The sequence below is a fragment of the Panthera uncia genome (assembly GCF_023721935.1).
Source record: "Panthera uncia isolate 11264 chromosome C1 unlocalized genomic scaffold, Puncia_PCG_1.0 HiC_scaffold_3, whole genome shotgun sequence".
Classification (NCBI taxonomy): domain Eukaryota; kingdom Metazoa; phylum Chordata; class Mammalia; order Carnivora; family Felidae; genus Panthera; species Panthera uncia.
In genome coordinates, this window is record NW_026057584.1 from 47,046,345 (window position 1) to 47,070,808 (window position 24,464).

Below are 24,464 nucleotides of genomic sequence, written 5' to 3' on the forward strand. Positions count from 1 at the left end.
ATATTGGCATCATTTTCCCCACAATTGTATTATATTAATCAAAGTGGGGCCAAATTCTGGTCATTGATAAAGTGCTTAAATTGTAACATTACTGATTTAGTGCTCTACTAAAGATAAATCATTCAAATATAAATGATATATTTTAATGTTTTAAATAAGACACATTAATTTTTAATTATTCTATAGTCAGCATATAAAAATTTGCCAATTATACCTCAATAAAGCTGAAAAAATCTTTAATAGTAATATGGAAACCTGTCTTTAAGATCAAACATTCAAACACCCAAAAGGAAAATATTCAGAGTATTTTCACGTAGTTCACATACCTATGTTCATATCAAATGTCCAGGCAGGTATCTGATCCCCTGCACTTACATCATTTGTATGTATAAGGGGAAGAGAAACTTGAATAGAGCCATCCACCTTTAATTCTTTTCCTCCAGAATATATTTTCACGCATATTGCAGCAAGAGGAGTCAATTCAGTACTTTCAAAACCTGAAAAAGAAGATAGTTTATTAAAACCATATGTAAAATACACGTTGTAGTTACATATTAATAACAAAGTAATATGGGCCTAAAATATCTAATTCATTTATTTCACCTATGGTTATCCACTTTAATATTAAATAGATACTGGGTCCTCATGAAAGAATTGTAAAATATATCATAAATATAGGTTATACTCATGTAACTTGACAAATCAACATGAGCCCAGAGATCTAATTCTTTCAGAGTCATGTGATTTAAGGTCACCAGAACCTAATTCAATGTTTTAAAAACCTACAAAACAACAGCAAAAAAATACAGTTCACAAGTGTCCTACCCAAATAAAGGTTCTACCACCTCAAGTCATCAATGCAGATTTGGGTCTATAAGCCAGTTTCTCCTGTCCCCAAGAGTGTCTGTTTCAAGTACAAGAACCAACAGACTGAGCTGTGTTTCTTGAAGTTACCTCGTGGAAAAAACATTCTGATTCAAAATGCAAATTTTCACAGGTTTGACAAACATGAAACAAAATCAGCAATATTGTTTGCTGATAAAAGTAATAAGCTTTGATATATATTTGATTAATAGCATAACTGAAGGAATATAAACAGACTAAATATTAATAATACAATATTACTTAGACTTCAAAGCTTGAAAGGAGGGAAATGAGATTAAGAGAAGAATTGGTTATAGTGTTTTGCCTAAGGTTTTAAAGTATAATTATACATACAATTTATAATATGCCTTCTTAAACACCAGGAGCTACCTATATTTCTCTATTACTGACAGGAAAAGAGTAGAAAATGCCTTTGTTTTGTTTTTAAATATTAGCGATGCCAAAAATAATCTATACCAGAATAATTATAATGAATAAAGTAATATAGTTACAGATGTTAAAATTTAATATAAATTTTTTACAAATAATTTGATAATTTTAGATTTTCCAAGTAATTTACTAACACATTAGGAAGAGTTGACTCTAGTGTATTTATTATATATAATTTGCTCTTTGTAGATAAACCTGAATCTTTGAATAAAAGCTAGAGTTTTGTTCATCATTTAACAAATATTTATAACAGAGCCCCTATTGGCACCACCTACTCATCTTGGTTCCAAAGACACAGTGAGTACATGATCTCTTGAGATATGTTTTTCACAATCTGCATTACCATCAAGAATGCTTTTTTTCCATTTCTTTGCTCATTGTCAATTTTTCCTCCACCGGAATGTAAATGTATGGTAGAAGCTGCTTTATCAGTGCTTTAAGGAAAATCTGGAAAGGCAATGTAATTGCATGGTCATAAAAGTTGCCTCTCTAAGGAGGGGATGTTTGAGCTGCGGCCAAATGATAAGATGCCATCCATACAAAGACCTCAGAGAAGAGCTTTCCAGGAAGAAGAAACAAGTGAAAAACCTCCAAATCAGAGGTGATCTTGGCATGTTTAAGAATGAAAGAAGGTTGGAGGGCAGAGAGGTAGAAATAACAGAGGGCCTTCCAGGCCCTGGAAAGGAATTCTCATTATCACTACTACTATATCTGGTGTGTATCTTCACCTGTCAGAGCAATTACTGGCTTAATGAAAAACTTCAATGAAATAGAAGACAATTAGCCTTGGTAAACTTCCTGAAACACTAATATAAGATAAGCAAAGTAATGGCATACATATTTTGTAGACCAGTTACACTAGTACAAATCCAATGTAAGCACAAATAAATTACTATGTAATCTGTAAGTAGTTATAATTTCTTATGTCAAACTGTTTAGTAAAGCCAGCTGGCTTTCTGAGGTGCCTGCTCTTCACTCCACTCCCACCCCTTGGTTCTGTGCATCGGTGGCTTTACATCCTAAATGCAGCTGAAATTATGAGATCAATTCCCTACCATGTGAGATAAGGCCAACTCAACTCAAAAAAGAAGGAAAAGAGAATGGTACAAGAGAAAAAGAGACTAAAAGGTAATGATAAGGACGCAACTTGAAAAAAACTTTTACTCACAGACCACTAGAACTATACAATACAATAGCCAATCCAATACAGTAGCCACCCGCAACATGCTGCAATTTAAAGGACGTTAGTGCTTTAGTTCCTCAGTGTACTAGTTATATTTCAAGAGCTCAACAGACACATGTGGCTAGTAGCTACCATATTGGATAGAGCAGAAGAACATTGCCATTGGCGGCACTGCTGTAGAACTTTTAAAATGTTAGCAGCACTCTCAGGATAACTGAAACAGTGAATGAATAGTCTCAAAAGCAGGTGGTAGAGGAATGCTGGAAGGAAGCACCCATTATGTCCCCTTCCCACTGGGCCTAATGAGTCTTGACCATAAAAACTCCTCAGGACCACATGAGCTTCATTTGTGATATGGTAGACTGGTCCCATCCTTGTAAATGTTTTTATTTTGAGCATCCTATAACTTCCATCTGGAAAATTTTGGCAGGTGTCTTAGAATGGCTTCTTGAAGAAGCTAAGCCTGAGATATCAATTTGGGAGGAAGTACCCACCATTGAGGGAGTGGAGACATATAAAGAAGAAGAAGACAAAAAAAGATTATTAAGGAATAGATATGTACTCTCTTTGTACTCTTGTCTATTAGTTGAGAGCTTGCCCTAGTGAGGGCCTCGCCTGCTTGCTGGACCACGGAATGCCTTTAGGCAGAGTCACAGATGTGTGCAGCAGGAAACACAGGCCCATAACAGAGGAGGGACAGTCATCTTGCTGGAGTACCAATAGCATCGGCTACAATAGGTAAGAAAAAAAAAACAAAACTAACCAAAACATCTATACGCTTATTACTCTAATTTCTGGTTGTTCCCCAAATGAAATGGAACAAAATTTGACCTAAATGAAATCCTCAAAATTATAGACTGAGGTGATTTTTAAAAACAGTGGAGTTTCAGTTATATGTTGCCACAGGTGGTAGAAATAGTGGAACAAAGGTGGATGTACAGAGAAGAGAGATTTTACAGGGTTTATTCATGGGTATATTAAATAAAATGTAAAAGCCCATCATCCTCTTACCTGTTAGGCTGTGACAGCCCTATACTGTGTGTGTATATATATAGAGAGAGAAATATATATATATATATATATATATATATATATATATATATATATGCTGCTGAATCTGGAATACAGCTGACCCTTGAATAACATGGGTTTGAACTGCACAGGTGCACTTATGTGCATTGTTTTTGATAAATGCAGTACCGTAAATGTATTTTCTCTTTCTTAGGATTTTCTTAACACTTTCCTTCCTCTAGCTTATTGTAAGAATACAGTAAATAACACATATAATATACAAAATATGTGTTAATTGACAGTTATTGGTAAGGCTTCTGGTCAACAGTAGGCAATCAGTAGTTACATTTCTGGAGAATCAAAATGTTATGTGAGTTTTTTAACTGGGGGGAGGCAATCTCTACATTGTTCAAGGGTCAACTGTATATGTTTTTTAAAAACTTATAATTTTACTAACTTAGAATATCAAATTTATTTAAGAAAAACTTCCAGTTGGTTACTCCCATCTATAAACTTTTTATGTCTAACAATTATTGACAGTTCTGATTAATTTGATAACAATAATTGAAGGTCAAATTCTAAAAACACGTATAAACTTCTTTAAGTCAAATTTTCATTTTTATGTATTTTTTTAACCTGCAAAGTTATACAGTATCATTACTATTTTCTTTGGATAGAAATATCCTGTACATTAAATTTTTCATTAATTTAATATAATGTATGCAGAAGATTATGGTATAATTTTTCTTTCACTGGATAAAAGGAAATTGCCTTATAACATTTTAATAACTAGCTTTATATACTGTTTCTTTTAAGTATTATTTATATAAAAGCTAGATAGTACCTGATTTATTGAGCATAATTCCAGTTGTATACAGGAAATTGTCCACTTTCAAAAATTGTTGTAGAACTGTAAGATAGCCTGTTACGTTGCTAATATGATGGTTGTCAGGTAGTTTAATTAAGGCTTTTGAAAACTGAACACTTGGTTGAGATTTGGCATCTGGAAAAAGGAAACTTCATTAACAAATGGACAAAACAAATGCATATTAGGCATAACATCATTACTCAGGACATTTTACGTTAACATCTCCTTATAATTAATATTTTAAATTCTGAATTGAAATAAGAAATCTTCCTTTCTTTAGGTCACACAAGGCACCTTTATCCTGGAGACCACTTGATTCTACTGCCGAGAATTTCTTCATCCTTTTTGGGTTTTACTCTAGGAAACCACATACCGACCATTTTAGCCCATTTGATTCACTTGGGGTTTCATTTCTGTAACACAAGCTAATGGTGCATGCCAGAATGGGCTGGAACCAATCCAAATGTCAGGTATTCAATTGATAAATGTTATCTCATGTTAATAACTTTGAATTGACTATCCTTCAATATAACTTACAAAGTGAAAATTCAGTGATAGTATTGATATTTCTGTAATCAATGTATTTTTAACAATTTAAGGGTCAACTCTTAAATCCTTGAAACTTATCAGAAATATCAGCTATTGCTTTGGACTTTAAGGTTGCTGACAAAGACAAAAGCAATCAGTTCAATTATTAGAATTTTTTAAGTGTCAGTTTCTAAATAGTTACATCACAAAACATGACAAAGATGTAACGTAATTTTCAAAATCAGTGTATTGTTTACATATGAAGCTAGAAAAACTAATACCTGGAAAGTAAGAGATATAACTAAAAACAACACATTTATATTATTCTTATTTGGTTAAATTGAGGGTATAATCTAATACCTTCTGATCACTTTACAAGTACTATCTACACCTTACTCTGTTAAAATACCTGCCTTAAAAAAGTGCTGTGGAAATATTTCACATTAATAGAGGCTGAGACATGAAAACTGAATGTAATATTTGACCCTAAACCGGAGTGACAAAAAAAAAAAAAAAAAAAAAAAAAAAAAAGGCGCCAGTGGACAAAACTGGAATTTGGATGGTAAGTTATCCTATCAACATTAAATTGGCTGAACTGTGTTGTGGCCACTTAATATCCCAAATCTTAGGAAGTGCATGCTTAAGTATTTAGAGGTAAAAGGCCACGATGCATGTAACTTACCTTCAAATGGTTCAGAAAAAAAGTATGCATACCCAGAGCACAAATACACATATAGTAAAGCAAATGGAATAAAATGTTATCAATAGCTAAATTTGAGTAGAGGGTATACAGGAGTTGTCTCTTATCCTTGCAACTTTTCTATATTTTGAAATTATTTCTGCATTTGAAGTTATTTTCAAATATAAAGTTAAAAATATACATGTGCTTTAATTATGCTGAAACCCAAATTTCTTATAACTGCAAACATGTACACTAAGTAAAATGTCTGTCTGAGCCTCTGTAAGGTTTTGTACATTCCTGAAGTTTCTAATTTCTCCTGCTCCCTTTTTATCACAAACACACACAAACCTAACACATTTTCATTGTACAAACTGAACACCTTTCTGATCAAATCCTGGAAGAAAAAATATCAATGTTTTATGGAAGTTGAGAAGTGAGGATGTGTATCTTCCAAGGAAGGATTTATCATCTGCAGAAACACCCCTCCTTTCCTGCTTAGCTTTTCAATGGGTCAACTCTTAGGACACTGAGGTAGTAAAAGGAAGCTATCTGAGAACTCAAGAGAGCCCACAGTGTTCTCATGGAGATATAGACAGTATCTCCCAGATAAATGAGTGCTCACCATTGCTTGGTAAAATGCAAAGGAGTGGCATATGGACATGTTCACACTAATCTATTTCATATGTTCTGGAGGAAATTACAATTTGTAATGGGGTTTGAAGAAGACAGTATGAAGTAGGAATGTGTCAAAACACAACCTTAACAAGAAGGTGCTGCTGAAGAGGGACTGTTTTTTTTTTTTTTTTTCAACGTTTATTTTATTTTTGGGACAGAGAGAGACAGAGCATGAACGGGGGAGGGACAGAGAGAGAGGGAGACACAGAATCGGAAACAGGCTCCAGGCTCCGAGCCATCAGCCCAGAGCCCGACGCGGGGCTCGAACTCACGGACCGTGAGATCGTGACCTGGCTGAAGTCGGACGCTTAACCGACTGCGCCACCCAGGCGCCCCGAAGAGGGACTGTTTTTACTAAGGTCCCAGCAGCATAACGTGTACCCTTTCTCTATGGTAAATGGTTCCTATTTACTTTTTATCCTTCTGCACACCATGCCACATGCACCCATCCTGCCAGGCAGAGCAAACTTGCAACTCAAAATTCTATTAAATCTATTAGATTTCAAGAGTAAGATTCTGGTAATTTCCTCAGTAAATTAATCACACCCTGGTTTAATTTTTTTCCAAATATTTTCTTTAATATTTTTGAAATAAGATAACTTCCGAGGGGCGCCTGGGTGGCTCAGTCGATTAGCAGACTTTGGCTCAGGTTGTGATCTCACGGTGAGTTCAAGCCCCACATTGGGCTGTGTGCTGACAGCTCAGAGCCTGGAGCCTGATTTGGATTCTCTTTCTCTCTCTCTTTCTATTCCCTCTCCCACTTGTACTCTCTCTCTCTCTCTCTCTGTCTCTCTCTCTGCCCCTCCTCCTGTCAAAAATAAACATTAAAAAAAAAGATAGCTTCTGAAAATGAACTTTCACAAACAATTTCTTTTTACCATGACTCTTATTGGACTCTTACTTTGAGGATTTTCTGCCTTTACCAATCAGTCATTACTATTATGCTTTAGTCTTAAACATTGATTCCCCAATACAAAAAAATAATTTTTTTGTCATCGATAGAGGTTTTATATAACATGCAGTAAAAGAGTGCAAAATGTGGGGGTTCCCCTAAGAACTAGTTAAGGAAGATGGCAGGGGGGTAAAGGTCATGCTGGAACTGTCATTCTCAGGGTTGGTAAAGCAGAACTAGAGGTCATAGTTTAAATCAGACTCCAAATAAAGCTTCCTGTATTCTGGCCCATGGGATATGCAAGTGGGGTAAATTCCACCTGCTATGGAAAGACCTTACCCACTCTCAGGCCCTTCCCACTCAGGGATGGAAGTGCCTGCAAATTAGAGAGTCCCAAAGTTCCAACCTTTTCCTAATTTCACTGACCACTAAAGCTCAGTGAGAGATGTGATTTGGAAAGAAGCTCAGAATCTCAGTGCAGTCTTTCGGAAACTCAAATGTTCCTACTGGGGCCAGGATGCTAAAATAGTAGAGAATGATTCCCACTATACAAACCCCCATATTGTTGTTTGACAGTGAAATAAGAATCAGTTAAGATCAACTTACAGCAGTACTAATCATCCTTGAGCAATTTAGACTTTTCTCCAAGTTACAACTAACATGAATTCATTAGTGAAGAACTACAGTAACATAATTAAAGTGATTATCACTAAGTTTTTACCTACAAGTTGAGAAGAAGTGTTGTACTTACCAGCTAATTTTCCAGTAATTAAAACAGTGTCTTCAAATAGCCATATATTTGCTTGGCTTTGCGGGAACAGCGAAAGTGTAACTGATGAATATACTGTGAAATATAGAACAATTAAAATATTTTATTAAACGTGGGGAAAAACTAGGTTAAATATAGTCTGTTCCAGCAGGCCCTAAAAAGTGGGAAGGGGGGGGACTGTGGAAAAAAAGGAAAAATAAATGTAAAATACGATGAAGGGGGAAAAAAGAGTATCACAGTAAAGTCAGGGGGGAAAAGGTCAGGCATCACTATTTTACTAATCCTTTCTATTTCCAATAGTTTGTACCAAAATTGCTAATGATGTTCTATAACCCCAGACATGTATAGTCAGATTAAATGCTTGAATAATCCTCTGTTTTCTCTATACAATTGTTACTTGTTATTTCCTTATGATTAAAATAAATAAATAAAACTTTGGCTCCACAATTCAAGGTTCTCTAAGATAGAGACTACATGCACTGATGTTTTTTTCACTTCCTGCATAAGGGCACAACTCTCTTCACCACACAGTATGGTTTGCCAGTTCTAAGTTGGCAGAAGAGGAAACAGTTTAATGCATTACAGAACAAATTATCCACAGTCATTGGTAGCAATGCAGGATGAGGCCAAATCTGCCTACAAGAGTAGGTACCTTAAATAACGGGTGGGATCAGTAAGTGCAGATGGCCTGAAAGATAACAAAATTATTTCAAGATCAGAAGTGTGTGGGGGAGGGGAGACCATTTTATAAGCAAGAACAGATCAAATAAACTTACTAAAAATGAGTTCTCATTTGATAGCTCTCTTCTATTCGATACAAGCACTTAACAGAAATAACAAAATCCTAAATCACTTAGGACAGGATAAAATACATTTGCATGGAAATATGTTTTAAGATATTTCAAAGAGCTGTAAAGACTGATAGGATAAAACACAAAAATATATGAATGGGTGTAAAATGAAATACACCATTTTCCTACAATAGGAAAAGAAATACCAAACAAAAGTATAATTTCAATTCAGAATACATTGATAGCTAGACTAATTAGTGGCTTTATGAAATTAGAAAGTGTCAGGGTAGTAGCTTGGACCTTGAGATGATAAGTAGGGCACTTTCCCACATTTGGATACTTTGTTAAAAGGGAGGGGGGCAGCCCTCACAGCTGAAGGTTATTAAACCCGAGGAGAATCTTTTGAACTTCACTAAAACTTATATGTGGATTTCCTTTCACTTAAAAAAAAGGTTTCTCATTATAAAAGGGATGAATATCCACTCTAGAAAAGTTGAGAAATACAGAAAAAAAGAATAAAGTGATGGCCCTCCCAATCCCATGACAAAGACAATCACTATTAATAATTCAGTATATTCTTCCTGGCTTTTTCCTGTGATTTTTTTTAAAATAGGGAGTACAGGGGCGCCTGGGTGGCTCAGTCAGTTAAGCGGCTGACTTCAGCTCAGGTCACGATCTCGAGGTCCGTGAGTTCGAGCCCTGCGTCAGGCTCTGTGCTGACTGCTCAGAGCCTGGAGCCTGTTTCAGATTCTGTGTCTCCCTCTCTCTCTGACCCTCCCCCATTCATGCTCTGTCTCTGTCTCAAAAATAAATAAACGTTAAAAAAATAAATAAATAAAATAGTACAATATTATATGTGGAATATTTTTACCCTGTTTTTTTCATTTAAGATAAAATAAGCATTTCCATCCCTGATTAGAAACTCTTCCTAACATTGTCAAGGTCACTTATGTCCTTTCTTGAAATATCAAGACTTAACCACTGTACTAGTATCACATAGTTTTCATTTTTACCATTATTGCAAAAAATAACATTTGAATCAACATTCTTATGTACAAAGATCTGTCAACTTTAGTTATTTATATATCTATTTTTAAGATAGACTCTTAGCAGTGGAATACTGGGTCAAAGGTGAAGATTTTGAAGACTTTTGACACACATATTTCAAAATTGCTAACCAGATAATTTTGCTGACTTGTACACCCACCAACCATGTTCAAGAAAGCTCACTATACCTCACTCTCTCAGTACTATGTTCACTTTTAAAAAACTTAGTTCTAAGGTGAAAAATCTAAGAAATGTGTATGTCTTTGGTACAGCAAATCTGAGACTATCAGGAAAATAAAAGTTTGTCACATCTAGTAATCTTTTGTTTTTCTGGTTTTGAAAAATTCCAGGTAAGGATTTTGCCCATTTACCTTATTTAGTTAGGACCTGAGTGTTTTCTAACTAATTTGTATGAATTATTTACATATTGAGGCTATTACTCTTTATTGTCTAATATTTTCCTATTTTTAGACATTTTTTGAAATATAATTGATGTATGACTTATTAACTGCAGGTGTCAACATCATGATTCAATATTTATATATATTGCAAAATGATTACCACAGTAAGTCTGGTGAATATCCACCACCTTACATACATTTTTCCCCCTGTGATAAGAACTTTTAAGATATACTCTCTTAGCAACTTTCAAATATAGAATACAGTATTATTACCTATAGTCACATGCTGTATAATACCTTTGTTAAAAATAGTGCAATCTACCTTTTACGACATCTTTCATTGCTTTTAGGTTTAAACAGGCCTTCCTTATAAAAAAAAATCATTTTTGGGGCACCTGGGTGGCTCAGTCAAACGTCTGACTTCAGCTCAGGTCATGATCTCACAGCTTGTGGGTTCGAGCCCCATGTCGGGCTCTGTGCTGACAGCTCAGAGCCTGGAGCCTGCTTTGGATTCTGTGTATCCCTCTCTCTCTTCCCCCCCCCCCCCCCCCACACACACTGTCTCTCTCTCTCTCAAAAATAAACATTAAAAAAATTTTTTAATCATTTTTATTTTCTTGTATTTAACATAATTTGATTTTCCACATTTGAACTCTATGAGCAATATATCTGGAATATGAATCCAAAATATCCTAATACTACTTTTTTTCAGCCTTTTCTTAATGATTTATACTGGTACCTTATCATAGATTACATTTTCTTATACATGCTACTTAGTATCTAATTTGTATCACAGTATTACAAAATTTTAATTGTGTGGCTACATATTATTTTAGTTATATGAAATGGCAAATCACCTCTAGTAAATCTTCTTTTAAAATGATTTCCAGGTTTTTATTCTCCAAGAATTATTTTGCCAAGTTTTTTAATGCATTAAATCTATAAATTAGGAAGAAGTGAAATCTTTACAATATTCAGGCTTTCTAAAGAAATACAATGCATTCCATTTATCCAGGGTTTTAGTTTTTTCTTTTTTAAGGTCAATCAGTAACATTTGTAGTTCTGTTTTCCCCAATATATGGTTATTTCACACTTTTTGTAGGTTTCCTGCATATTTTGTTTGTCCTTGTTGTTTTGAATAATGTTGTTTCATTATTTTTCATAACTGGTCACTACTTCTGGTATATAAGAATATGTATTGACTTGTACCAATGCTAATTCTATACTTAGTAGTTCTGTCAAATTCCATTAATTCCATTAATTTTGAGATTTTTAAGATTCATGCTTTGTAATTTTCCAGGGATATGATAACTGGAAATAGTAATGTCTTTGATTCTTTCTTATACTTATCCTCCTTTTTGGTCTGTTGATATATTTTTGCTCTGATAAGAATCTATAATGTAAAATAATATGGACATCTGTGTTCTGTTTCTTATTTTCATAGGATCACCTCTACTATTTTATAGTCAGGTATGAATTCGAGATATTTATCATGTTAAAGATATCTTTATGGTCCTAGTTTTTAAAGAGCTTGTTCTTAGTTGGGCATGGATGGTCAACTTGTAACATGCATTTCAGAAAATTATTGATGCTGATACTTCTAAAGTGTTCCACTAATATGATATGTAAAATTGACAGAGTGACACATTTCACATCCTTATAATCCTGCAAAGAAGAAAAATCCTACTTGGTCTTAACAGAATGCTATATTTAAACAATGGTGAAACTCTTTTGTATTATTCTGTTTAGGATTTTTGTATTTAGAGTTATAAGTAAGATTGGTCTATAAAGGAGTACATGTGTATATGAGAGAGAGCACATATGAAGGCATTTAATTTTTCATTACCTTTGTTAGATCTCATAATCAAGGCTGCACTGGTTTTATAAGATGATTTGGAGTATCTTTTTTTAAAATAGCCTTTTGCGGGGGGCACTTGGGTGACTCAGCCAGTTGGGCGTCTGACCGGCTCAGGTCACAATCTTACAGTTCATAGGTTCAGGCCCTGCATCGGGCTCTGTGCTGACAACTCATAGCCCGGAGCCTGTTTCAGATTCTGTGTCTCCCTCTCTCTGCCCCTCGCCTGCTCACACCCTGACTCTCTCAAAACTAAACATTAAAAAAATTTTAAATAGCCTTTGAATCAAGCTATTTTTATTCAGAACGTTTATCCATGGTTATGGTCTACCTCATCTAAAATCAATATAGTCATTTATATTATCACAAAATTATTAGATTTTTTAAGATTATTGCTTTGATACAGAACATTTGATTTTTTAAAGATTTTATATATTTTTTCTTATCTTTTATTTCCTATTTGTTTAGATTACAGATGCATGTATAATTTATTTTGAAGAATTAGCATTTTGTCAATTCTCTCTACATTTTCTAATTAATGTCCATCTACTTTCATCTTTATTTCCTTTTTCCCATCTTTTAGTTTCTTTCATTATTTTTCTAATTCTAATTTAATTAATAAGTGTGCTTCATCTCCGTCTTCTAAAAAAAACTAAAGTGGGGCGCCTTGGTGGCTCAGTCAGTTAAGCGGCCGACTTCGGCTCAGGTCATGATTTTGTGGTCCGTGAGTTCGAGCCCCGCGTCGGGCTCTGTGCTGACAGCTCAGAGCCTGGAGCCTGCTTCGGATTCTGTGTCTCCCTCTCTCTGACCCTCCCCTGTTCATGCTCTGTCTCAAAAATAAATAAACGTTAAAAAAAATTTTTTTATAAAAAAAACTAAAGTATATAAGACCAAGAATTCACCTCAGACTTTTATATCCCTAGTCAGATTTTTGAGTCATGATTTTATTAAATCTCATTCACATGAGTCCTTATTTATCTAATTCATTTTTCATTTTCTTTCTCATTCTAAACTTGAATAAGAGTTCAAGAATTCAAATGTTTCCAGTATGAAACCAAATTAAGTATCTAAATTCTAATAACCATCACACACACACAAAAAAAAGATTGATTACCCAAGTATCATCCTTCCAATGAGACTTGCATTCTAGTATCTTCTATGGCTTGTACTTCTCAATATCCAATTAGTCACACTAAGTCTTATCCACTTATTTTTTTTCCTCAGATTTATTGAGCTATACCTGATATAACTGTAAGTTTAAGGTTTATATGATGATTGGCACAGTAATTACCAATTCTTCCTTCAGTATGCCTCTTATATTTACCTCCTCCCTTTCATTCCCTCGCTTACATCAGACTGTTACTGTCCACCAGGAGCACAACCACAGCTTTGTAGCAAGGCTCCCTGAATCCATTCTAGCCCTGTTTTTGGCCTAAACATCATACACTGTTAAGTAAATTCAGTTTCCAAACAACTTACAGTTATTGTACTCAAGAATTTGCACTGCCTTATGATTCACATAAATCTAAACTTTTTGCCTCTGCTTTCAAGAACGTCCTTGCACCATCTGGCCCACCCTGCTCCTCACTAATCCTCTGGGCATGCCAAGCCTCTCAACACCACCTGCAGACAAGCTCTGTACCAGAGCAGAGCTCTTGCTCAGGACTCTTTCAAGCCTCTGTGAGGAAAAGAAAAAAAAAAAAAAAAAAGACTTTCATGTTTTCTTCCAACTGGCACTCCTTTCTAACCTCTCTGTATTGACTTCACATGGGTTGTCTCATTGTCAGTTTACCAGAACAAGAGATTCCCAAAGCAGGAAAAAAAAAAAAAAAAGTCATGTACATTTAAGTAAAGGCTTTTACACTGTTGTTAAGTGCTTACTTGGCATTTTTCCAGTCTTCCAAGGCAGAGGTGTCAACACGTAGCCATCCTTGTAAGCAACAATGGTTAAGCTGAGCCCTAATTTATAGGGTACTTTTATCAACACTGCTCCATTGTTCTTAGTTACTGTGGAATTTGTTTTCGTGTAGTTTACAAACACTTCTACAACTGCTTGACTCAGGTACTGACGACTGATGATGTCATTCACCTGTACTTTCAGCATAAATACAGACGCTGGAAGAGAAAGAAGCCAGAAATAACAGCAAGTCAGATCCTAGGGTGCATATGTCACTATACCTGAAAATGTCATTCAAGACAGCTGAATAACCATACAAAACTGATAAAATCTGGAAATACATATGTATGGATGCATTGACACAGGGGGAGAAACATTCCAACAAATTCATTATTCTTTCTAAAACTGAATAAATTTTTATTATTAATAAGGCACAGTGTTATTATCCCAATTTTTTTCTGCCAGTAAAAAGAAGAAAAGGAAGCAGTGAATAAGAGGAAGACAGAGGTTCTGTCTTCAGAAAAACCCATTTTCACTTGGCCTCACGAATTCTAATGCTATCAAGTAACTAATTCAAAATATAGTCAAAGTTCCTAGAATAAAATGCAATCTCACTAAACCTTAGTGCATGACTAGCTCCTTTATTTTGTTCTGTTGTCTGGAAAGCATGGGATGTGTTTCAGTTCCAAATTACCAAATATCAAAATAAAATCTTTAAAATACCAAAAAGTATATTATCTGTTAAATATGTAAGAAAGCACAGTAAGATAATAAATTGAGGAAAATAAGAATTAACTGGTTTGTAACTTAAACCTACAGCTTTATAGATCTTTGACAATATGTTCATGGATATACCAATGTTAATGTCTCATAAAAAAAACTTGTATCACCATGGAAATGCCTTTGTAAAGCCTGTATCACAACTTTACCACCTTTGCCAAAGATGCCTTCTCTTCCACTATTAATGGGCTTTGGAGTCAGTCGATGCCCATCTCTGCCGTTCCCTAGATGTGTGACTTTGGGGAAGTTACCTCTCAAAGTCCATTTGCTCATCTGTAAAATTAGAATAGTAACTACTTTGAGGTAATAAAATGAAATAATGCAAATAATGTGTTCAGCACAGAGGTTAGCTGTCACTTAATATCATTAATAATAAAAATTATTTCTCCACAGTTGGAGACCATTTCACAAACATTAGAGTCATCTGTAAGAAATAACTCATGAGGACTGATGTTGTGGGTATACATTTGCAAAAACCCATTTCACTCCAAATATTTTTTCACAAGAATAGCACGTCAGGTAAAAAATCCTTGTCACCATTGCCTGAGCTGCAATATTACTACCAAACTATTCTTACACCTTATATACTCTAACTTTGTTAAAAATAAACTAGATTTTAAATTGCTTTTGGACCATAACAAAGACATTTTAAATACAAATCGAACTACTGCAGTAATCACCCAGTCCTAGAAAAGATGCAATCTAGCAGGCTAGAAAAGAGCTCTGATCCTTTCAAGACTCTAAAATTCAAGTTAAATGTTATTCAAACACTATTATCTATTTAGACACAAAGATTTTTTAGTATATTTCCTCTTCTGTATGATAATAAAATGTTAATAATATATAGAATAATAATTATAACCACAAGAACTAAAATGTGTTGAGGGTTAATGAGTCAGGCATTGTGTTCATTTTTAAGTGCATCATTCCATTTACTCTTCAAAATCCTAATTACAGAGACATTATTGTTTCCTTCATCATATATATTGGTAACTGTGGGCTAGGTTTGTAAATCATCCATGGCCAACCCTCAGTAGATGGAAGTAACAGGACACAAACTTGGGACCATCTCTCCTCAAAGTGTGTGCTCTTAAGCCACTGCATTACAACTGCCTGATTTAACTCTTTTCTTTTTAAGTTTATTTATTAAGTGTGAGAGAGAGCACAAGCAGGGGAGGTGCCGAGAGAGAGGGGGGGAGACAGAGAGACAGAGAGAGATTCCCAAGCAGGCTCTGCACAGCAGTGCAGTGTGGAGCCTGATGCAGGGCTCGAACTCACAAAGCTAGAGATCATGAGCCAAAACCAAGAGTCCCATGCTTAACCGACTGAGCCACCCAGGCACCCTGCCTGATTCAACTCTTAAAAGCAATCCTAACCCCAGTTTAGAGTGAAGAGATGGGAAGAATGAATTGGGAAAAAGGAAAGAAAAGGGAGGATTATATTCTGGATAGCTATACCTTAAAATGAGGTTCCATTAGTCTGTCTAAAAAGCTGTTAATTTCCAGGACAACAATCTCTATACATTCAAATGTATATATGGAGAATAGAAAACAAAGCAAAATATATATTACTGATATTTATCCATACCTATGCCCTCTCAGCATTTTTAATAATAGGCAGCTTTGTGGGAGATTAAATTATTTGTGACTAGTCATTACTATCATTGCTTTTAATAAATTCAGGAGCATCAGGTACTAAAAGGTCAACGAAGCCTTGGTTTTTAGCACCTACTGTTCCTCAAATTATTTATTTTCCCATCATTTTATAAGTTCAGCCCATTACTCTAAAATTAAAAAAAAAATCATGTAACATTTAAAATCAAAATATGAAGAAGGGCTGTGGATAAACACATGTTCCTAATGCCAAGCCTTGAATGTATATTATCACAAAAATCTCAATATACTTTTATAAAATATGTGATATCAAGTCTACTTTACCAATGAAAAAATGAGAATTCAGGTAAGTAATGTGAACTGCTCCAATTCTCGCTCATTTTAAGAGGTCTTGTTAGCTGAAACACGTCCCTGTGAATGACTGCAAAGCCATCTTTACACCATGTAACAGGGAGTCTTGGGATCATGCTACTAAAATTAATTCAAGGAATATATTGTTGCAATTACTGAGAAATGCTTATATAACATGAACTAAAAAGAAAAAAAGGCGGGGGGGGGGGGCGTCTGAGTGGCTCAGTCGGTTAAGCGTCCAACTCTTGGCTTCCATCCAGGTCATGATCTCATGACTCATGAATTCATGCCCTGCATCAGGCTCTGTGCTGACAGTGCAAAGCCTGCTTGGGATTCTCTGTCTCCTTCCCTTTCTGCCTCTCCCCCACTTGCACTCTCTTGGTCTCAAAAATCAATCAATCATTAAAAAAAAAAAAAAGAAAGAAAAAGGAAAAAGGAGCTCCCCAACAGACAAACACATTAAACCATGGCCTTAAACTCATATGGGAAATATAACTCTTGTATAAAAAACAAGTAAGACATGTGACATGATGGCCTCCTAAACTAAACGTCCTTGAACAGGTCCACCTAGAATAAAAGCTATGTGTAGAAGACAAATAGTTGCCCCATTCAAAATAATTTCTCCAACTGCCCAGCTCCTAATCCCCTAGATGAAATTTACTGAGCCGCTGGCACAAAGTACCTCACTAACGGGGGCCAGAAAGATTCTGTCAGGACCTCAAAATGTGGCTGAAGATACACAGAAGCAAATGGTTGCGGAAGCTGAAACATCTTAGAAAGTCTAGGAGCACCTACCCACTGAGCTTTCCAAAGTCTCCCTGCCCTTTGTCCTTCCAGAGGTGGGTTGTACAGCTCCTCCTGCTGATCTGTGAGCTGTAGCATCATCCCTCCCCAGAGGCCCTTTATTCCTTGTAGCCAGAGGCAGATTCTGTTGCTTCCAAAGCAAGCACCTTGGATGATATAGGATACAACTGTAAACGCAGCATGTGTTATTTAATGGGCTACTCTATCTTTCGTAAGAGAAGATACAGGAAGGAAGGATAATGTTATGTACCAAAAACAGGATAAAGCATATAAGACGGAGACTGCACATAACTAAAAGGGAATTAAGATTCGCTAATAAAATTTAATAATGGGTCTTATTCAAATCAAATGTACCCACAATGGCTCCTTCAACAGCATCTTCAGGAGTAGGAATTCTGATTAATTCCTTTGCCATAACGATTAATTTCAGAAATTCTGAGAGTCTTTGATTTATAGACAAACTCCAGTGTGTAGTAAGATCTTAAGCGAAATTCATAAAAAAACCAAACCTGTGTCTTCTGTCTCCTCCTGTAAAAGTACAGTTGTCAAAATAAGACACACTAAAGGCTCCTGACATTCTGAGGCTGGATTTGATTCTTAATGTTTTCCAAAACATTTTTTAATCCAGAATGGATGGTTTTATTTTTCCACATGTAATAATTATGTTAAAGAATAAATTTGATGAGAAAGTGATTATCAAGTTCAGGAAAAAAATGATTTGCAAAGGTCAAATATCGCCGATCAAAATCAGTGTTCCTCTGAAGAGATCCCGTATTTCTGCTCCTTAGATCTATTAGACTCAGGACATAATGTAGCCCTGACCAGCAGGGTCCTCTCTAGCTCAATTTGGAAAAAAAACTAATGCTATTTATGACATGCACACACACACACACACACACACACACACACACCCCAAGCTGAGTGCGAGAAACTTTATCCGTGTTGTCCAATTTCATCCTGATACAAACCTGCAAGACTTTCCCCCCATTTTAAGGCAAGGAATCTAAGGCTAGAATTGCACAATTAAGGCAGGATTCACAGACAGGTTCATCTGACTCCGAGTTCTATGCATTCTACTCCCCACATCTCTTCTTGAAAACCAGTAGGGATTTGGTTTTTACCATATTCAGTAGCTTACTTGTTTCCTTCCAACTAATGCAGAGAAGAAAGTGCAGAGAAGAATTTGCTGGTCCTATGAGTCTTTCACCCCATCCCTAGGCTGGGTTTGTGTGGCCCCAGCATAAGCAACAGCAAAAATAGCATTAAAAAAAAACAAAAAGTCTCAGCTGGAAGCCTGCTTGCTGCTATTAAAGGGGCATAAACAATTCTTTCTCCTACAAATAAAAGGACAAGAATAAAGAATTGCCTGCCCAAGACTTAAATAGGACACTTCTGATTTCCATGGTGTTAACATTTTGATTAAGCAAACAGGGCTGGCAACCAGATGTTATAGATGTATATATAATCTCCATAACAATCCCCCTACTAATTATCCAACAAAAATACTTTGGCATTTAAATGGGACAGATTCCGCGATTAAACATATAATTTTCAACCACAGGTGCTTTTGTCTCCATAATCTATCCACTCTTCTCCGTTGCATTTTTCAGCTTTTCATGCACTTATTATTTTCTCTGTCACTTAATTATAATCATTATGTCTTGCCCACATAATCTTCTTTTCAATATGTCACGATTAGTTTAAAAATGGTTCAATATCAAATGATTTCAACTGCACCCTTAGAAAACATATAATCTAGATGTTGAGAGAAACAAGTAAAAATAAAATACACATCAATGAGCACAGTCCTAAGGTTGCTGGGGAAAAAATTAACTACCATATAATTAAAAGCATTGTTAAGTAATGAGAATAACTAAAATTCAAAAGAGTATACATAAAGAAGTGCTCTTGAAAAAGCATATTAGAACCAACACTATATTATGATTTTGCTATAAGATATAGATGAGTGAGTCAGTCTAATAGGGGTTTTAGAAAAATAAAGCTAGCTATTTGTTTGGGTGACATCTAGAGCTTGAAGTGGGTGGGCTGATAAATTATAACCCCACTTCTTTTCAAAAGAACTTGACATCATCTTATTATGTTGTTACCATTATGTAGGTTACAACTGTATCCATAGAGTTGTACCTTATTTTCAGATTTCTACTGTACAAAAACTAGCCCCCTTCTTTTCTATTTCAAACATCTACAATAATTTCATTTAATATGCAACATTTTTCTCTCTATGAATGTAATGCTAAAAACACAGTAGGTTTATAAAGCTTTTATAAATCACAGATCAAATTTTAAGTATAAGATACTCTGACAATAAAATAAATTTAAAACTTTACTGAGGTTTAAGCATTCAAATGAGAACTAGACTAAAAATGAAGAGCACAAAAATATAGTGGAATAAAATGGTTGGGAACAATTAGAAATATTCACCTACATTAATTCATCAAATGTTTATTGACTGCTCACTTTGGGCCAGATCTGCAGTAGCTAGGTATTAGGGACAAAAACATTAAGAAGAAACAGTCTTGCCTTGAGGATTAATTTAGAATCTATGTAGATGACAATCTGTATGATAAGTATCCACCTCAAAGAGATACCTTCATTCCCAGGTTCACTGCATTATTCACAACAACCAAGATATGGAAACAACCTAAATGCATATCACTGCATAAACGGATAAAGAAAATGTGGTATATACATACAGTGGGCTACTACTCAACCTTAAAGAAAGAAGGAAATCCTGCCATTTGCAACAATACGGATGGACCTGGAAGACATTATGCTAAGTGAAATAAGCTAGACACATAAAGACAAATGTTATGATCTCACTTATGTGTGGAATCCAGAATAATCAAACTCATAGAAGCAGAGAATAGAATGGTGATTGCCACGGGGTGAGTGGAGGGGGAGGTGATGGTCAAAGTGTACTAAGCTTCAATTATAAGATAAATAAGTTCTGAAGATCTATACAGCATAGCGCCTATTGCTAATAATATGTATTATATATTTAAAAATTGCTAAAAGGGTAAATCTTTAAGTGCTTACCACAAAAAAAATTCATTGTTAATAGGGATGGGAGGAAACTTTGCAAGGTGATGAGTACATCTATGGTCTTGATGCCTTGATGGTGATGATGGTTTCATGAGTATAACTCCAAACTCATGGAGTATATACATTAAATATGTACAACTTTTTACATGTCAATCATACATTGATAAAGTAGTTTTAAAAAGTATCGAAAACTGTGGATTTAGTATTTACTTTAGGATCAGTTCACACTATCATTTTTTGAACAGGGAGAATGTTGATATTTTGAGTTCAGATCTCTAAAGGGCCTGCCCATTCATTCTTGCTTGTTTTCCATAATCTGACTTTTTGGTCCATTATAATAGAGACTTTGTGGTGAGAACCCAAAAGATGACAAACTTCTGGCTATGACGCAAATCAGGCTTTATTTGTACTTTGCCATTTTCATACAAGATATCCAGTCACAGAAATTTTAATTTAGCGCTAACTATATAAATATCTTAAAATGTACACAGAAAACATCTGGTCCCAAATTCCAATGTCTGGGTATTTGAAACCTTTAGTAGAGACGTAACAATCATGATTTCACTAAAAAGAATATAAATTAATTCCCAACTCTTTAGCCTGGCATTCAAAATCTAAGATCTGGCCATCACCTTCCTTTCGAGCCTTATCTAATTAGGGGTTGACAAATGACAGCCTACAGGCCAACTCTGACCCACCACTTACTACTGTAAATAAAGTTTTCTTGGAATACTGCCACAGTATTCATTTATGTATTGCCTACAGCTGCTTTTGTTACAACAGCTGAGTTGATAGTTGCACCAGAGGCCATATGGCCTAAAATGATCTATCTGGCACATTACAGAAAAACTTTGCAGACCTCTGCTCTACTGTCACATAAATGGGTCAAGGGTCACTATCCAAGACCAACCCACTTTCTTGCTACATTATTCATTTCTTTCTTTCTACTGAAAAGTCTCCCTTTTTTTTTTCCATCTCTCCCTGCCAAAATCCTACTCCATTCTTTAACATTTAGCTCAAACACCCCCTCTTCAAATAAATTTACTCTTATTTCAGTCAGATGGGAACTTCTCTTCTGTACCTGCTAGTCTAATGGCACATGATATATTCTGGCCTTTGCTTTGCTTTCTGTTTATTTGTCTTCTCTGTGAGAATAAGTTTCTCCACAATCAATGCATTTCAAACTCAGCCTTGTGTTTTGCCGGAGTTTAGTAAGGGATTTAGAATATGTATTCTGAATGGAATAAAGGTCAGGAGGAAAAGTGGGGAGAAGGAGAGTAGGAGAAAGAAGAGAAATAAAGGAAGAGAGGTAGAGGGAGGAGGACACAGAAGATCAAAAGTGGCCAAACACCAGGGAAAGAATGATAACTGTAGAATTTCCACAGAGGCCACCTGAAGTTACAGCCAGCTTTCTAACCCCACTATTTGGTAAAATTTTGAGTTTAATCTCAGTTACCCAGTGAGAAATATATTACTGCAACGATCACAGCAACAAATAAATATTAAGATTCCTTTTCCTTTTCGAAACTAATATTTTTCCTTCTTTTTCAAAAGAATATTTGACTGGGAAATTTTGACTACAGAATAATATAGAAGTAGCAAAACTTGCTTAATAAATATAATGCAACTGTATTACAGCAAAGATTAAAATTAAAATTTTTACTTCTGTTACAGAATAATACCAACATAGTTTGACAACTCTTTCTCCCAGGGTACCAGCACAATTTCCCTATTTGAGTTGGAAGGAGGGTTGAAAGTTCAGCAAAAAAGCAAGGACAACAAAGAAGCTCGTAAAGAGAAAGGAGCATATGATTCCACATTCTGTAATGCAGAGTGGAAAGGGCTGCAACAGTTTACTCTTTCTGGCATTTCAAATGTGGACACATAGCCTTCTTTTAAAGGAACAAAAGGGTGCTGAATTAAAAAAAAAAAAAAAAAACTCGCTAAAATAAAAAAGTCTCCTTTTCACTGATTGTTTAAGTACCAGATTGGATCCAAAATTCTTACTGGCTCTGGAGTTTAACAAACAAACAAAAATCTGTTCCTGTTTGAAACAGAAACAAATTTATTTGCAGTAAATTAATATTACAGAGGAAATGTCAAATCTAAAAAGAAATCAAAGAGTTAGATTAAGAACATTATCTCCGAAGGTGAAACATGCTATAAAGCAAATAAAATACATATTTTCTTCATTTCAATCAGGGGCTTCAATGAGTATGATTCACCAAAACTAATGAAAAGAATGACATAAAAAGAATCCTTATAATTTAAGAATAAGCACATTGCAGACGACTCAATAGGGAACAAATGAGAGGGCTGGGCCATTAGCACTTGGACTCTGTTCCTTCTTATCATGCAAAAGACCTTTTCCTCAAGGCAAATAAGTCAGTCTGACTCCAGCTCCTAAAACATACTGTCCAACTCACTCCACAGGTATTTCTCATCCTGACTTTTATCTTTTCTTCCCAATTTTTCATCCTGCTTCTTAATCACTTACAATTACTCCCTCACTCACTCACAAATTCACTCATAAACTATGGTATACAGGGCTGCCTGCGTGGCTCAGTTAGTTAAGCCTCTTACTGGAGATCAGCTCAGGTCATGATCTTGCAGCCGTGAGATCGAGCCTCACATTGGGCTAAGTGTGTAGCCTGCTTGGGATTCTCTCTCTCCCTCTCGCTCTCTGCCCCTCCCCTGCTCACACATGCTGTCTCCCTCTCGCTCTCTCTCTCTCAAAATAAATAAACAGTTAAAAAAATTTTTTAAATAAAGTATGCCATATATGGAGGCACTAAATGTGGAGCAACAGAACCTAGAATCCAGAGAGGAAAGGTTAGGGATCAGTTTTTCACTTGTTTGAAAAGGCATTGGTCCCAGCTGCCACAGAAGTACTGGGTACCTAACACAGACTGAGGTGGAGAAAGGGGCTTGCTTGACAAGCTAAAAGAGCATGCCCCATTGCTCCAGGCATATACAGGAGCATTCATCAGTAACACAAACAACATCACAAGGGCCGCATTCCCAGAATCTAGCCAAGGAGCAATCGTGGTCACAGGCCCCACTGGACACATGCAAGGACTGAGCAACCAACTCTGCTGTGTTAACACTCTCCTCGCACCCTATTTTTCCATAATACCTTCTTTACATACTATATAATTTACTCATTATGTTCATTTTGTTTCCCCTACCAGACTGTTAGCTCTATGAGGGGTGCCTGGGTGGCTCAGTTGGTTAAGCACCCGACTTCGGCTCAGGTCATGATCTCACAGTTTGTGAGTTCAAGCCCTGCATCAGACTCTGTGTTGACAGCTCAGAGCCTGGAGCCTGCTTCGGATTCTGTGTCTCCCTCTCTCTCTGCCCCTCCCCAACTTGCACTCTAACTCTCTCTCTCAAAAATAAATTTAGAACATTAGCTCTATAACATGGACTTTTTCATTTTATTTACTCCTGTATCCTCAAATAACAATCCTTACTTTTGAATGAATGATTGAGTTAGTGAATGAATTCCTTCCTCTGATACCATTAAGTAAGATCACTGGCTCAGAACTACTTAACTGCAAGGGAGGATGCAAATGTGTAAAGTGAGGTAGATAAGCCTTGAAGTAGAGGGCAGGACAAGGAGATGGGTAAGCAATATTTTCTGCACACAGACTATTTGTAAGTGATGTACTTCAAGCTAAGTGCACGGTCTTTGATTCATTACCACTTCTTCCTTCGGTAATTTCTTTCAACAGATACATTCATTCTCATGATATTGAGAAAGAACTTCAAAACACAAGTTTTTTGTTAGGGCAACCATTGTTGCTTTAAGCAATTATATGAGGATCAGTCTCCACCAATTATTACTCAACTTTAATTTGTAGGATAATACTCCAGTAGATTACCAAGAAACCAGAATTGAAGTTGGAAGTAAAAATGGAACAAAGTAATTTACGTGAAA

General features: G+C 35.6%; 1 protein-coding gene across 1 annotated transcript in view; it reads right to left on the minus strand.

Annotated features, from left to right (window-relative positions):
• The window catches only part of FAM171B (family with sequence similarity 171 member B), a 64,429-nt gene that overhangs the window by 10,860 nt on the left and 29,105 nt on the right, over window positions 1–24,464 (minus strand). Inside the window, exons 2-5 of the mRNA XM_049615374.1 lie at window positions 13,898–14,131; window positions 7,905–7,997; window positions 4,353–4,511; window positions 327–497 (exon numbers count right to left, since the gene is read on the minus strand). Of these exons, the coding sequence (XP_049471331.1) occupies window positions 327–497; window positions 4,353–4,511; window positions 7,905–7,997; window positions 13,898–14,131 (657 nt within the window). The remainder of the gene's footprint in view (window positions 1–326; window positions 498–4,352; window positions 4,512–7,904; window positions 7,998–13,897; window positions 14,132–24,464) is intronic.